We start from the raw sequence: 17,345 nt of genomic DNA on the forward strand, positions 1-17,345 counted from the left end.
AACTTTCGGTTTCGATTCTGGGTAATAGAGACTCTATGCCCTGTCTGACCGCTAGAGGGAGCGCTTGTAATATAAGAACAGCTCTATTCACAGTGAATATCTCTTTATATTCAATTTAAATAATTTTAGGAGCGAAAAGTAGATAAATCCGTGTCCATGTAATGCAATGGTGACCACACTTGAAAAATGCGGAGCTTAAAAATGTTCTCCTCCCCTTCCTCCCTCCCTCGCCATTATAATTTAGGTTTATTACATAGCTTTAAATTATATTCTATTATTATTATTATTATTATTATTATTATTATTATTATTATTATTATTATTATTATTATTATTATTAATTTATTTTATTTTATTATCATTATTATATATATGTCTCATCTGTTTTTTGTGCAGCTGGTCTGTAGTTTGTTGTTTTATTTGTGTGGGTGAGGTAATTTTATTAATTTCATTATGTTATTTGAAAAAAGGGAAAAAGTTATACATTATTAAAGTATCAAGTATTGTACACTTCATTGACCTCTTACTGCTTCATAAAAAGACCTTTGAAAAATAAAATCTTAAGCTCCTTTAAAATGTATTGTGAAGTAAAAATATCTGCTTGTCAGTGCAAGATCTTGTTTGGATGTGGAGGCTTAGAACTTGTATGGGACACCACCTAGTGCCAAAGTGGGGCAGCAGTGACTCTAGTCTAATACATAATGTTAGAAACAAAACAGAACAATAATAGGGCCATTAAAGGTTGAATAGGGTCATTAAGGCTGAAACTGGAGACAATACCTATGTACAGTTTCAGTGTAGTTAAGACAAGGGCTTCACTCCTACAACTTTTTGTCCAGTTGACAGATTTAACTTTGGCTTTTGTTGTGTTTCAGACCTGGACGACTGAGTGATTACACCGACAATGCATGATGTTGTTGTGTTGTGTCCTTAAGCAAAACACTTCAGCCACATTGCCTTGTATGAATGTGGTGGTGGTGGGAGGGGCTTATGGCACAGATTGGTAGTCTGCCCCATGACAGCTGCGGCAACAATAGAACAATATGCAGCCACCGAGTGTAGAGTGAATGAATAATGCACAGAGTTAAGTAACTAGGTATGTAAAAACACTACATAAAATCAATGCATTCTTATTATTTATTAAAAAAAAAAAAAAAAGCCAGTGTATGTATATTTTTTTCTTCATGTTTGTTTCCTGCATCTCCACGGAAAGTGTGGTTTTAAGTTTCTATTTCCAAGGAATACTGCAGTTGGTGAAACCCTTCCAGAAAATACCAAGAATGTTCATACCAATAGTACTTTCTGTTTTACTTTCGCTTTTCTTTTACCCTCCCTGAATGTGAATCCTTAGTAGTACTGACTACTTCATTCACCCATACAAGCAGGTGTATATACCAAAACAACAGCATAACAACACAAAACCTCATATTTATACACGTGACTGTACAATACCCAATCCAAAAGAACCATCACCCAGGTGTAAATGTGTCTTCATTTATTGCTCCAACAGCATCAGAACAAACATGATATACTACTGTTACTGTTAAGAGGTTCTCCAGTCTGTTCCCAATACTAGAAAAAATACAAGTTCATTCTGGCATTCTCATATTACTCCTATCTTTGTTCAATGTACAGTACCGGTGCTGCTCTGCTGATATGATGCACAGAGGTGGAAAGTGTCTAATTACAAATACTCACATTGTTGTCGTCGAGTAATTCTTTTGGGCAATTGTACTTTTTGAAATATTGTAATTGTGTATAATTCTGGCTACATTTTAAATCATAGCAGCCGTCCTAATCCATAACTGTCTCTTTCTATGCTCACAAAAACACTACAAGATCACTCTGATTGGCCAAAACTCAGAGAATAAGTGAGATTCCCGTTTAAAATAGAGCTGTACAAGTCTAATTTCAATTTTCTAAGTATTACGGCTTGAGTTCAGAGAATATTTGTAGAGGTATAAACTAGATAAGATGTTTCGTTCGCTGTTCAAATCTTCATTCTTTTCCATTTCCACTTCATTACGATATATTCTTGAGCCCTAGTTTAAAACAATTTCATTCATCTTTAAATTGAATAAAATACTTGTTCTTATAATTGCGTACATTTTTAGTTGCTGTACTTTTACTTGAGTACAAATGATCAGTACTTTCCACCACCGATGACATATTAGTGAATAGGTTAGTCATAATAAATAAAACATTGCATTTGAAAGTTTTGTATAGGCACAAAACCATCTCATAGGCTTCTTATATACATTTATATCCTTTTTTTCCCACAAAGTCTCTACTAATAATAATTACATCCTATAAAATGAAGCTGACATCTTTTCATAATGTGCTACTTTGGGCTCAAAAGCAGTGCAAAATAGAAGTCGTAACATACAAAAGACATGCACTGATAAATAACATCGTACTTACACTCGTATTGATACTTTGCAGTGACGTCACGCTCTGGAGAGAGTGTCCTGCATGGATGTCTATGGCGGAATCTTCAGCAGTTACCGTTGAGACGCAATAAACTCAATAGCAAACACTGTAAGATCGTTTGAAAACTCCAGAAAAAATACAAAATGGATTTAAACAGCACGTTTTCAATCAATACGAGGGTTCGTGGTCCCGGTTAGGCGTTTCATTTTCGACAAAAAGGTGAGAGCGACTAACTAAAAAAGCTGTTGGCTAATGCTAGCTGGCTTGTGACTTTAATTTTACGTGTGAGAAAATTATTTGACAGCACAGTTCATCTCACCTGTTGTAGCTCCAACTAAATCAGCTTTTTTTCTGGTCACATTGTGTTAAAAGTCTAATAGCGCTTCTGACAGAGTAGTGCCTTAAGTTAGCATCACAACCCCAGGACATGTTGACGACAGCGGCTGCAAAGTATCAATTGTGACAAGCAGGTAGGATGTGTCCCATTGGCTTATTGAAATTCAGTAAGTGCGCATCAGTGAGCACAGTAATAATGCACGTAGTTTGTATAAGAAAGTAACAGTAGTAGTATTAGTAGTAGTATTAGTAGTAGTAGTAGTAGTAATAGTAGCAGTAGTGTGTATTGCAGTGCAGTGTCCATAACCCCTGAGTCACGCGTCAGAGAAGACAGGCAAACGTACAAATGATAAACTCTGGTTCAAACATCTTGTCTTTAAAAAGTGGCAGGAAATAGTTTATACACTTTAAATATGTCGACCTTGTATTGGCGTAGTATTCTAATAGGCAAAAATAAATAAATAAAATAAATAAATATGCTTTAAAGAGGAGGCATTACACTTAGTACGGCATATTAATGGATAACATGTAAGCTATTTAGATTGCCATGTGACCTTTTATTCTGAAAACGCTTTATTTGACCAAAAACAATGCACTGAAATGATTATTAGTTTCAGTCGTCGATTTTGCATAATACCCCCTCTTTAAGTTACAGTTTAAATTATATTCATATTTTTTATAATCATATGTCAAATGTGTGATCTTGGATTGTAAATTTCACCACATTCTGATAAATCATGTGTGTTTGTTCAAGTGCATCCGTAAGTAGTTAGTTTAAGTAGTTATAATATTTGGTATTCCATAAAAATACACTTGTTTTCTCAAATGTGTTGCCTTTTTTAGGGTTTAGCCATCGTTGTGATTCTGCCTCAAAGACCGAAGTTTTCTCACAATCATACGGACATATTTATACAGGGGACTGAACCGACAACCTCCTGGTCAGTGGGCATAAGTGTCAGTTGACTGAGCTACTGCCCCTTAAACTGTGTGGCTCGTAATCTATTAGAAAACTATTTTATCAATCATTGTATAAATAGGTCAAGTGTCAGTTTTTTCTGTTTGTATAACGTACAGAAAATACTCATAGCTTATTCAACGGGTGGAATTTTAAAAGGTGCATTATGTAACATTTCTGGAGGAGAGTTCACTGCCTGTTTGCCTCCATGGAGATGTTATTACCTGAAATGTTCCGACACATAGCATTTAACTTATCCATCTCTATGAAGTGAAGCAAGCAGGTGACACCATCAGGCTAAATTATAAGTCAGATCTGTGCAGAGGCGAGCCCACTCACAGTAAGAATGCATGTTTATCGAGTTATTTTTGGCAGTAAAAACACCTGTATTTTATAAAATGCAAGACAGATCAATTAAATGCTATATTGTGTAACATTCCAGGCAAAGTCAAAGCATCACCATGGAGACAAGAAGCAGGCTGATCCTCTATTAGAAAAGTGGCATAGTGCACCTTTTAAATAACTTTGAGGCTTAACTCTTGATGTTCTGTAATGTTTTATAATAGTACTGAGGGGACCCATCAGAACGACCTAAGAAGGATCGGTCTTGAATATTTCTTAGACGTCGCAGTGAGTCTAATGTTTTAATATCATGTGTTAATGACATTAGTTAGGGCATCTGATGTAAAAGATTACAGAAGAATTTACACAGAACGCTTTACGAGTCCTCCAGACAGCTCCAGCGTCTCTACTGTTACAATATGTAACCGATTCTAATATACTGAAAACTGCAGTACTTATTATTATTCCATCACTGCAGTAAACAGTATTATATTCACATGCATGATTATTTAAAAAAAACTTACTTCTAATTTACCAAGCAAAAGAACAATACAAATGTCTGTGCCAGCATGCCGATTCAAAGTCTATGCTTAGTAAAGCACACGTGAGCCGCTATGGGCCAGGGCTGTCCGAGTCTGGTCCGTGGGGGTGCGGGGGGGCGTCGGTGTGGGGCAGAGATGAGGAAGAGGAGGAGGGGAGGATGAAGGCTGGGTGCGTGTGGGGCATAGGTTGTAGCTGCTGTGATTCCGGATGTTGTTCGATAAAGTCCTGTCCCAGTAGTGCTGTAAGGCTGTCCTCTGACGCAGTGGCCAAACTCGAGTCTTTGGGGTCATCGATCGACGGCTCTGCTTTGAGAGCCGGGCCCTGAGGAAAGAGAGAGAAGTTCAGTCTAAATATAAAGCACAGAACTTGTGCTGAAACAATGTTTCTAATGTTTATACAGCACAAAATATGATTTAAGGGTTATGCTAATATGTTGAGGCAGCTGATGATCTTAAACAAATGGATAGATATAGTTTCAATTCTAAATCCATGTCATTATTGGGTGGGGTGTCACCTACCTGCTCCCCCATCCACCACTACTCTGTACTCACTTATGATTATTTAAACATTCAGAGTCCGCTTCATACGTGTAGGGTTCAGAAATTTCACATAGATGCATCTGCAGCTAGTGTAGGCATAACTAGCTGAAGGATTACCCTGTTTTGTGCCGTCTACTGCCTCAAGGAACTCATTATTTCCACAGAATTCACACAAACACACACTCATGCATACATCCGTACAGTGTACACGGACATTGGAGGCAGGTATCATCTTGCTCAAATATATAATGGCACTAACGAGATTGACAGGATTGACTTTAAGATGACTGATGATGTTTTTGAAGGGACTGGGCTCTTGCTGTAGCTGGTCCCAGACTCTGAAACAATCCTCCTCTGTGTCTTAGAACAGTCCAGTCTTTACATATTCTTAAATCTTTGTTGAAAACTCATTTGTTTACACCGGCTTTTAGCACGAGCTGAGTGGGACATTTGGATTACCGGTATATTGTATCTGTTTTGTTTTATCGTGTTTTTGCATGTTTTGTTCTATAAGACTGTACTTTAAATTGCCTTTGTACAGAACTTTGGGCAGCTGTGGTTGTTTTTAAATGCACTTTATAAATGAATTTGACTTGACTTGGTTTGACTAACAGGAATTAAACCATCAAATTACCAACACTACATCAGACATCATGGTTCACTATACTAGAAGTGAACAAAATCTATGCATTTTCTAATTTGTTTAAAAGTCGTACCTGCGCCCCTGTATGGCTGAACAAGTGGCTGGTGGACAGGGGGACAGGCTGGGGCTTGGTGGTTGGTTTGTGGTACTCGGGGCTGGCTGTGACCGTGCTGTAGGCGGGGGGTCCTGTGGTGGGTTGTCTCTGGAGCAGTTGGAGGATGGTCTGGATGTCCGTCATCAGCTGAGTCTCCAGGCTAAACAACCAGTGCAGAAAAAAACAATGTTAGAAAGCTGTAGGGCTAGGCTAGATGGCTAACAATTTAAGAAGACGTTCAGTATGTAGTGTAGGGTTGTCAAAAGTATCAAAAATCTGATACTAATTACTAAAATACTAATTTAAGCAAGTATTGATATTAAAAAGTTACATTCTCAGGACAGAAATGAACCTTTCTTTAATGTTGAAAATCACATTCTTTTGTCTAAAGAGTGTTTTTGATTATCATTGTGGTACCGGAATTGGTATTGAGTAGAAAAAATGAGTTTGAAATGTTAGTATCGTAACAAAATGACAATGTAGTGTGTTTATTTGCTACATTGACTTAAAAAAATTCAATAATATTTTAATAATTTAGTTTGAACCTCAAATTTGAATACGGAGACGCCTTGTTTAGTCATTCAAGTCGAAGCAAACTTTTTGAGGTTGTATTCTTCTGAACAAAAAACTTATTCTCGGGTCAATGAAACTCATTTTATACATTTTCAATAGACGTGTTTGGATAATTACTCTCCTTTAATTTGTTTCACTGCAAAGCAACTATCTGTTATGGTCCAGTTGACAATAGCCACAATGTAAACTTGTCCTTTCACTCACCATTGTCACCAGCAAGGGGGGCATGGAAACTACATTTGAAATAAATATTCAGTCAATTAAAAAAAGAAATAAAGAAAAAAGAAATACCACTGCCACGTCTTTATTGATATTATATTATGATACATTTTCCAACTAACCAGACATTCAGTTCATATCCAAATGTTATTTCCAAAAGTAAAGTTAATGTCAAGTCCACAATCACAAATGCAGTCAATACACTAAATACACTACCCCCAATGCCCACCAGATGGCGCCATTCCTCCACGGCCTCTGCAGAGACACTGTGCAGAAGAGAAACCCAAACACAGGTCCTTGGTGGAGTGATAATTGTCTTGGTGTGGGAGGTGTGAATTCTTGTCTTATTGTGGAAATGGCTGCCTCACGCTTGTGTGGTCAATCTAATTATGCTCTCAGCTATATTTAGGGCTGTGCAAAAATTAGTTCTGCTGAATAACATTTAAGAGCTGTGTAATCCATTAGGCAACACGGGGCACTTAGCTCGTCTCATCCTCTGCTGGAGAAATACTGTCTTCTATTCATATGGCAAAAATTTATGAGGGACTATATATACAGACATTTAGATTACAGTATTTATAGAGAGAGGCCCATTATTTGAAATGGGAGCTGGCAACAACTGGCTGTCAATTATTATTCTGCAGTTTCTTGAGGGAAATGATTTGCCAACGTTGTAGGCTGCTGTCACCAAATTAAAAAAGTTAATATGTTGTTTTTTGGTGAATTTAGCATTTTCAAAACAATAAAAGATAACATGGTGATCTAAATATGTTAAGTGTTAGCAATTAATACCCCATAGCAGTGTAATACCCCCTCTGTAAGTTTGAAGGTTCAATTCCACCTCCTTGCCCATGTACGTAAGTTAAGGCTCTTGGCAAAGATTGGCAGTCACTCTCCTGTCAGTCTGCCCCAGGTCAGCTGTGCCTATGGAAGTATTTTCACCTCCAACTCAATCTTGCACAAACTTGAAAAGCAATTTTGAGTGCTATATTAGACTAACACATACAAAATAGTGACCCTGGATTCAACAAGACACTGGCCCAAGTCCCTATATTTAATCCTGATAATTATGGACATGTCTTGGCAGTATCTCACTATTAATACAAAAAAAAACTAAAACAAAAAAAACAAAAAAAAATCATACCACAAAATCTTAACTTCAATTGCCCTTATTTCAATTTAAAAGAGCATTATGTAACTTTTTTGGTTGAGGGTTTGATACCTGCTGGTCTCCATGGACATGTTAAATTACAGACAACTTAATGGTAAAAACAAACAAACCTTGAAATACAAACATTCTTAGTTTTTGTGACAACAGTTTAAAACACAATATTATAACTTTAGAAATGGGAAAAAAGTCCTCAAAATGTTGCATATTGATACTTTGCAGTGACATCACACAGCAGGTGTTCTGCATGTATGTCTATGGAAGAATGTTCAGCATTCGCCATGGTGACACAATGCACATACACATCATCAAACACTGTCAAATACGTTTTAAGATCCAAGTCTGAAAACATAATGGATTTAAATAACACATTTTCAGTAGCCTGTAATCATTACAAGTGTTCATGGACCCATTTAGGTGTTAATGCTAATGCTAGCTACATTATTACTGTAATATTATTAAAATTATTAAAGAGGGACTTATTGAACAGCACTAAATCGGCTCATCTGTTGTAGTTCCAGCTCATAGTTTATGGTCAGATTGTGTTAAAACAAAGCTCAGGTTAAATTAAGTTTAGCAACAGAACTTGAGACAGAGCAGTGCCTCCAGTTAGTATCACGCTCCCAGGGAATGTTAATGACATCAGCTGCAAAGTGTCATTAACAGGAATATCCGCGCTTGGAGAAAAGCACGTGGAAGACCCAGAAAAGTTCCATAGTACACCTTTAACACCAAAATGAAATAACCATTGTTTATTTCATTTTGGCAACTCAAAACACGTCCATCCAACAGCCAACTCTCACTCTGTAAAAACAAGGTCAGGCAAAGTGCATTGGATAAAATGTACCGCACCAAATGAGGCAGTCCTGAATTTCTGTCGCTATGAAAGCTTCCCCCTCTTTTTCTGTACCAACCCCGGCTAAAAATACCACCTGCTGTCCTGTGCAGTGCTCCAGGTGCAACGTAACTGAAACACACTCAGACACTCTGGTAGGCCTATCTGAGCTTTATAATCGGCTTAATTTTGAATACAGTTTCTATGGAGTAATTCTAAGGCTCGGTGAGTTAATAAGACTTCTAAATGACAGTAGCTTCCCACATTTGAGTCCAATAAGAATTCTGTGCCAGCTTGGTCCTATCCACCTACTCCTGCAGAACTGCCAGCGAGCAAACTGCACCTCCATTACCAAGTGGGATGTGACAACTTAACAAAAAAGAAGGCCCAATTTAAAAGTGTGCGCGTTTAAAAAGATACAATATTTTTAACATGGATGAATAAATATACAGGGGGTTGTTTTTTGGCGATCACCTCGGCTTCTCTGCTGTGATTGGTCACTCGGTGTCCTGGTTTGACATAGCCTAGTTTAATTAGGCGGCATGCTGACTATGTAACAGGAAGTCAGTTTGGGAATAAGGTGTTTCAGGAGTTGGGTAAAAAAAAAAAAAGTAAGCGCCTAACGAACTGTGGAAAAAGTACATTCAGTGTAATGTCAGTTTGATATAATATGCTTGGATAGGGAGTACGACGGTGATTTTTTTAATTAAATGAGTTTTCGTTACGCTTTAAACTACAGTAACTCTACCGTTTTTGTTATGAATAATTGTACAGGTCCAATTAATTACTGCAGCTGTGGCACTGTACCAGATTTTTACTGTCTTAAAAAATGTGAAAACCAGAACTAGTTCATTTTAAACTTACCTAATGCACTGCAAGCACCCTAATTATTATTTGGATGCTTATTAGTTTATAAGCACTTTTCATAAGCTCCAAAGATTAGAGTGTTTTGCCATTATGGTAAAACTAACAACAAATAGCATTCTAACTGCACACTTCCTGATTCTACGACAATAAAATGCTTTATAATTGGATGTAGAGAGGACACAGTGGACATATTTTGGTCTCAAGGGCTGATTATACGGAGGCAAGACCAATTGTGCTCAAATACATGGAAAAAAGGTACAGGTCCGTTAATACTGAAAATTGATATTTTTTGCCAAACCTCAGCACACTTTTTGACCCAGAAATTTCAGATACATTGAAATGAAAAATGTCATTGACAACTTTATACTAGTCACTGTCAAACTGTGTCATAATAATAATAATAATAATAATAATAATAATAATAATAATAATAATAAAAAGCCTAAGACCTATAATGAAAATCAAGAAAAAATACATAAAATAAATAATTGTGTATTTCGTTTCATCAGTTACATCCACATTTATATCCTCATTTGTCCTGTCACTTTAAATCCATGCATGCACTACTCCGTTCCGATTGTGTTCAAGGTGTTTCCCTGTGTGAAAAGTGCACAGGCAGCAGTATGGAATCACTGCAACCTTTGACCTTCTGTGCCAGCATCACTACATCATGAGTCAGTCCATAAATAGAGTTGTGTTTATAAGGTGTGGAGGAGGTTAGCATGAGAACAGTCATGACTTATGAGGGTTTGGTCAGGTCCCACTGCCCTTCAGTATCAGTGCACTTACAGGTCCAGACATGACACCGGGACAAGTGGAAGAAGAGCTGATGTCTGTTCATGTGTGTTATTCACCACGTGCTGTTTTTTATGTTTTTTTTTTGGCTGATTCAGACTATATATATGGACACAGCATTCAGTGGTATCAATAATACGTAGGCAAGGTGCACAGTCCAGAACTAAAACTGAACTGTTGAATCTCCGATTTCTCTTGGATATGCTCAAGGAAGTATAGTATAATCATAACTGACTTTAGTGAGATTTACAGGTTACAAAATAAAAAAAAAATCCAACTCTAGTATGAGATTAAGGGAAAAACAAGATTTAGTCTTAATTTTGGCAAGAAGTTTTAATTTACTTTCAGAATTAATTTTAGCCAAGATTTTGTCACATATAATAATAACAACAACAACAACAACAATAATAATAATAATAATAATAATAATAATAATAATAATAATAATAATAATAATAATAATAATAATAATAATAATAATAATAATAATAATAATAATAATAATAATAATAATAATAAACACAATTGTTTAATTACTTTTATTTTATAAAATATATTTCACATTCAGTTTGTTATGGTCTGATTTGGCCTCTGTCATGATGTCAGTTTTCCCTGTCCTCCCGTGCTCTCTTCCCCTCCCCTACCTGTGTGTCTGGAGCTGGGTGGAGTGCCTGACTCCTCCCGTGCACACCTGGGGTGCATCAGCCTAATCACCACCACCTGCTGCTGAGTACAAGAAGGCTTGGCAGTCTACACTCGGTGCCAGACCGTCCGCGTGTAAAACGTGAATGTTTCTTGCTAAGCTTTGTTATATGGTACTTTCCTGCAAATGCTCATTTGGATTTATGCACCCTCCAGATTCCTGCCTCTACTCGCCCAGCTCCTGCCGCCACGTTCCAGTCCCGGTATCGCTTCCAGCTCGTCTTGTCTCCTGCTCGTCTCGTCTCCTGCTCGTCTCGTCTCCAGCTCGTCTCGTCTCCTGCTCGTCTCGTCTCCTGCTCGTCTCGTCTCCTGCTCGTCTCGTCTCCTGTCCGGTCCTGGTCTCTGGTTTGTCACCCGCTCCCCGCTCTGGTCTTCGTCTGCTCCGCCCGCCCTGGTACCGCACCTGCTTCTATCCCCGTCCTGGTCCTGTCCTGCCCGCCTCTACCTGCACCGCACCCGCCTGACCCGTCTCCCGCTCCCCGGTTCCTGTACCTGCTCTTGTGACCTGTTTAAAGACTGCATTTTCACCGCTGTAAATAAACACTGTTAAAACTGCTCTGGTCTGCATCCTTTGGTCCTATCCGCACCGTTACGACAGAACGGTCTGGCCACTATGGACCAAGCAGGCTCAGATCCGGACCAGACGCGCCGCCTCACGCACTCTCACCCCGAGGCGGTGCTGGGTCAGCACGAACAATCCATTCGAACTCTATTGGAGCTAAATCAGACATTGTCCCAGCAGGTGGCACAGCTTAACCACCAGGTGGCCGCGCTCCTCGTCACCCCGCCTGCTGCAGCTGGAGCGCCACCATGCCTCCCGGAGCCGAGAGGCACGGATCCGGAGCCGTATGCTGGACAACCTCACCTCTGTCGCGGATTCCTGTTCCAGTGCGAGTTCATGTTCCAGCAATGCCCTTCTCGTTTCAGCTCGGGGGCCACCAAGATCCGATATATATGTGGATTACTCCGGGGCAGAGCTCTCCAGTGGGCAGAGGCGCGCCTAATGAAGACGTCTGTGGATAGCCTGGATTTTAATGAATTTGTGTCCACGTTTAAGCTGGTGTTTGACCACCCGCACTACCAGGACAATGCTGCCTCCCGGTTATTGACTCTCAGCCAGGGCTCCAGGACGGTAGCGGATTATTCCATTGAATTCTGGACACATGCGGCGGAGCTGGACTGGACGGACAGCGCGCTGCGGGCTGTGTTTGTGCGGGGCCTGAACGAGACTTTGAAAGATGAATTGGTTTCCCGGGACGAACCCCCCGACCTGCGGACCCTCATCTCCCTCACTCACCGTATAGACAACCGCCTACGGGCTCGTCGCCGAGAGAGACGCCGGTCACCGGCCCCGCCGGAGCCACGCGCTGCCCCGCCCCCGCCGGATGAGCCCATGCAACTCAACAGGACCCTTGTGTCGGCCGAGGAGCGTCAACGGAGGCGTCGTCTGGCCGGGGCTTGCCTCTACTGCGGTGAGCGCGGACATTATGTGGTCACTTGCCCAGTTCGGCCAAAAGGGGGGGCCCACCAGTAGCGCTGGGAGTACTGGTGGGCGAGCAACACATCCTGGACTCTTCTAATAGACTGCGGCTCAGCGCCACCCTGTGCGTTCGCACAGAGACCTTATGCGTTTCCGCCCTTATCGACTCCGGGGCTGAGAGGGACTTTATTGATGCCCAAGTCGCGGAGCAGCTCGGGGTCTACCTGGAGCCCCTCGAACGCTCCTTAAATGCCCAGGGGCTCAATGGACGTTTTCTGGGGCACATCACTCACATCACAGAACCTGTCACCGTGATTCTGTCCGGCAACCACCAAGAGAACCGTCAGTTTCATGTCCTGTCCTCCTCCGCTTCTCCTCTGGTCCTTGGTTACCCCTGGCTACGCGCCCACAACCCTGTTTTCGATTGGGCCAGGGGCGGAGTTTCGGGCTGGAGTCCCGATTGCCACGCCAAGTGCCTTCGGTCCGCCCTCCCTCCGGCCGGGAGGTCCGTTCCTGTCGCTGATCCGTCCCCAGACACCCCCAATCTGTCCTCGGTGCCTGCTGAATATCACGACCTGGGGGAGGTTTTTAGCAAGAGCAAGGCCCTCTCTTTACCGCCCCACCGCCCATATGACTGCGCCATTGACCTCCTGCCGGGTGCCCCACTACCATCTAGCAGGCTATATAACCTGTCTAAACCTGAACGCGAGTCAATGGAGGACTATATCCGTGGGTCCCTGGCTGCCGGAATCATCCGCCCGTCCACTTCACCCGTGGGAGCGGGGTTCTTCTTTGTGGCTAAGAAGGACAAATCCCTGCGGCCTTGCATTGATTACCGGGGTCTGAACAATATAACTGTAAAGAATAAATACCCGCTTCCCTTACTGGACTCGGCATTTACGCCCCTCCACGGTGCGACCATCTTCTCCAAGTTGGATTTGCGGAATGCGTACCACCTGGTGCGCATCAGGGAGGGAGACGAATGGAAGACGGCCTTCAAGACACCCCTGGGACATTTCGAATACTTGGTTATGCCCTTCGGTCTCACCAACGCCCCTGCCGTATTCCAAGCCCTCATCAACGATGTGCTCCGTGATTTCCTTAACCGATTCGTCTTTGTTTACTTGGATGACATCTTGATTTTCTCGCGGTCCCCCCAGGAGCATCACCAGCACGTTCGCCAGGTTCTCCAGCGCCTCCTCGAGAATAAACTGTTCGTGAAAGCTGAGAAATGCGAGTTTCACGCAGAGGAGGTCAGCTTTTTGGGCTTCATTGTGGGGCGGGGCCAAGTAAGAGCTGATCCTGAAAAGATCCAGGCTGTCACTGAGTGGCCCGTTCCTACCAGCCGGAGACAGCTCCAGAGATTTATCGGCTTTGCCAATTTTTATAGACGTTTCATCCGGGATTTTAGTAGGGTTATCTCGCCCTTAACTAAACTCACCTCTCCTGCTTTGCAGTTTGCCTGGTCTCCTGAGGCGCAGACAGCCTTCGAGAAGCTTAAGAGACTATTTACCTCCGCTCCCATCCTGCACCAGCCCGACCCTTCACGGCAATTCATCGTGGAGGTCGACGCCTCCGACTCGGGAGTGGGGGCCGTGCTTTCGCAGAGGTTCGACCCCCACAACCGCCTCTGTCCCTGCGCCTTCTTTTCCCGGCGATTGTCCTCGGCCGAGGTCAATTATGACGTGGGGGATCGGGAGCTCCTTGCCGTAAAGCTGGCCTTGGAGGAGTGGCGCCACTGGCTCGAAGGGGCGGAGCAACCATTCATCGTCTGGACCGACCATAAAAACTTGGAGTACATCCAGTCCGCCAGGCGCCTCAATCCCCGTCAAGCTCGTTGGTCCCTCTTCTTCAGCCGCTTCAACTTTCTCCTCACCTACCGCCCCGGATCTCGGAACGTCAAACCAGATGCCCTCTCCCGCCAGTTCGCCCTGGAGGATAGCCCGGTCACCGCAGAAACAATTATCCCCTCCTCGTGTGTGGTGGCCGCGGTCCATTGGGATATCGAGGACACCGTCCGAGAGGCCCAGACCAACGACCCCGACCCAGGTAACGGCCCTCCAGATAAACTGTTTGTTCCCGATTCTGTCCGGTCTCAGGTGCTCCAGTGGGTCCATGCCTCCCGTTTCGCCTGCCATCCTGGTGCCGGTCGCTCTCTCTCCCTCCTCAGGAGACGCTTCTGGTGGCCCACGATGGACACAGACACCCGGGCTTATGTCGCCGCCTGCCAGGTATGTGCTCGGGCCAAGGCCTCCCACTCACCCCCTTCTGGTCTCTTGCATCCTCTCCCAGTTCCTCGTCGCCCTTGGTCCCACATCGCCTTGGACTTCGTGACGGGCCTTCCCCCTTCCCAGGGGAACACGGTGGTTCTCACCATTGTGGACCGCTTCTCCAAGGCCGCCCATTTCGTTGCCCTGCCTAAGCTCCCCACAGCCAAAGAAACTGCCGACCAGCTGACCAGTCATGTCTTCCGACTCCACGGCATCCCGGTGGACATCGTGTCCGACAGAGGGACCCAATTCACCTCTCAGGTATGGCGGTCTTTCTGCAACAGTTTGGGGGCCACGGTTAGCCTCACGTCCGGGTTCCATCCACAATCTAATGGGCAGACGGAGCGGGCCAACCAAGACCTGGAGTCGGCCCTACGGTGCACAGCCTCCGCCAACCCCGCGACCTGGAGTACTCACCTGCCCTGGATAGAGTACGCTCACAACTCCCTCGTGAGTTCCGCCACTGGTATGTCTCCCTTCGAGGCATCGCTGGGATATCAACCCCCTCTCTTTCCCACGGAGGAGAGGGACCTCGCCGTCCCGTCTGTTCAGCGCCATCTCCAGCGCTGTCGCCGGATCTGGAAGAAGGCCAGGGCGGCCCTTCTTCGGGCTGGAGCGCGCACTAAGGCGACGGCCGATCGCCACCGTGTCCCGGCGCCCGTATACCAACCTGGCCAGATGGTTTGGCTCTCCGCCAAGACGGTCCCGCTGAAGACGGACTCCCGTAAGCTGTCCCCCCGATTCCTGGGACCGTTTAAGATCATGAGGATCATAAATCCATCGGCGGTGCGCCTCCAGTTACCCCCGTCTCTCCGGATTCATCCGACCTTTCACGTCTCCCAGGTTAAACCAGTCCGGACCAGCGACCTGTGCCCTCCGGCCGATCCCCCACCGCCCGCCCGAGTCATTGACGGCCACCCGGCGTTCACCGTCCGCCGCCTGATTGACGTTCGTCGCCGTGGTAGGGGCCTCCAGTACCTCGTCGATTGGGAGGGTTACGGTCCGGAGGAGCGATCCTGGGTGCCCAGGGCACGCATTCTGGACCCCGACATGGTGAGAGACTTCCACCGCGCTCATCCTGACAAGCCTGGGGGTCCACCAGGAGGTGGACCTTAGGGGGGGGGTACTGTCATGATGTCAGTTTTCCCTGTCCTCCCGTGCTCTCTCCCCCTCCCCTACCTGTGTGTCTGGAGCTGGGTGGAGTGCCTGACTCCTCCCGTGCACACCTGGGGTGCATCAGCCTAATCACCACCACCTGCTGCTGAGTACAAGAAGGCTTGGCAGTCTACACTCGGTGCCAGACCGTCCGCGTGTAAAACGTGAATGTTTCTTGCTAAGCTTTGTTATATGGTACTTTCCTGCAAATGCTCATTTGGATTTATGCACCCTCCAGATTCCTGCCTCTACTCGCCCAGCTCCTGCCGCCACGTTCCAGTCCCGGTATCGCTTCCAGCTCGTCTTGTCTCCTGCTCGTCTCGTCTCCTGCTCGTCTCGTCTCCAGCTCGTCTCGTCTCCTGCTCGTCTCGTCTCCTGCTCGTCTCGTCTCCTGCTCGTCTCGTCTCCTGTCCGGTCCTGGTCTCTGGTTTGTCACCCGCTCCCCGCTCTGGTCTTCGTCTGCTCCGCCCGCCCTGGTACCGCACCTGCTTCTATCCCCGTCCTGGTCCTGTCCTGCCCGCCTCTACCTGCACCGCACCCGCCTGACCCGTCTCCCGCTCCCCGGTTCCTGTACCTGCTCTTGTGACCTGTTTAAAGACTGCATTTTCACCGCTGTAAATAAACACTGTTAAAACTGCTCTGGTCTGCATCCTTTGGTCCTATCCGCACCGTTACGACAGCCTCTGAGACTGAAAAGTGGAACTTGGAGCTCCACTTGTTTCTTTCATTAATTTATGTTTTTATTATTCAAAAATATTAGTTATCTTAGTCACTGAAAAAAATCTACTTTTAGTAGTAGTTTTGATTGACAAAATTATATGCAATTAAAGTCATAGTGTCAGTCATTAAGATGACTTTTACTTTGTTTTAGTCAGCACAAATATGATATTGATTATTGACTAAATATTTTGGTTGATGATACTAACACTGAATTTAATATTTTTCTTTTTTTACTTTGTGTTGTATGTATTCTTGTACCACATACCCAGCATGTATTTGTGCATACCACACATCCTGCATGTGTTCTTGTACTCTATATCCTACATGTATAACTTGCATGTATCCTTATGTATAACTTGCATGTATCCTACATGTATCACATACCGGTTGAGGTGCTCTTGCAGCTGACCCAGGCGCTGCTCCACCTCCCCGTAGGTGATTTCGCTGGCCGAGCTCTCGTCCTCTCCTCGCAGCTCCGGGAACTGTGCTGACTCATGCAGGTAGTCTGTGGGCTTCTTACAGCTCCATTTATCACCACACGCATCTAGGGAAGAGCCAAGGCAAACATGCGGCGTGCACATGTGGGCCAAAACAACGTCATCACTAAACAAAAACGCACCCCGGAAATAGAAGCTAATTAATCTCTACAGGAGGGTGGTGTGGGGCCATTTATCAAGGG

General features: G+C 44.1%; 1 protein-coding gene across 1 annotated transcript in view; it reads right to left on the reverse strand.

Moving 5' to 3' along the window:
* Window positions 1–4,376: 4,376 nt before the first annotated feature.
* Window positions 4,377–17,345, reverse strand: part of LOC117388868 (potassium voltage-gated channel subfamily H member 7-like) — a 96,019-nt gene continuing 83,050 nt past the window's right edge. The window contains exons 15-17 of the mRNA XM_033986423.2: window positions 17,051–17,210; window positions 5,862–6,042; window positions 4,377–4,927 (exon numbers count right to left, since the gene is read on the reverse strand). Coding sequence (XP_033842314.1) covers window positions 4,676–4,927; window positions 5,862–6,042; window positions 17,051–17,210 — 593 coding nt within the window. The 3' untranslated portion in view covers window positions 4,377–4,675. The remainder of the gene's footprint in view (window positions 4,928–5,861; window positions 6,043–17,050; window positions 17,211–17,345) is intronic.

This window comes from Periophthalmus magnuspinnatus, chromosome 21, assembly GCF_009829125.3.
Source record: "Periophthalmus magnuspinnatus isolate fPerMag1 chromosome 21, fPerMag1.2.pri, whole genome shotgun sequence".
NCBI classification, from domain to species: Eukaryota; Metazoa; Chordata; class Actinopteri; order Gobiiformes; family Gobiidae; genus Periophthalmus; species Periophthalmus magnuspinnatus.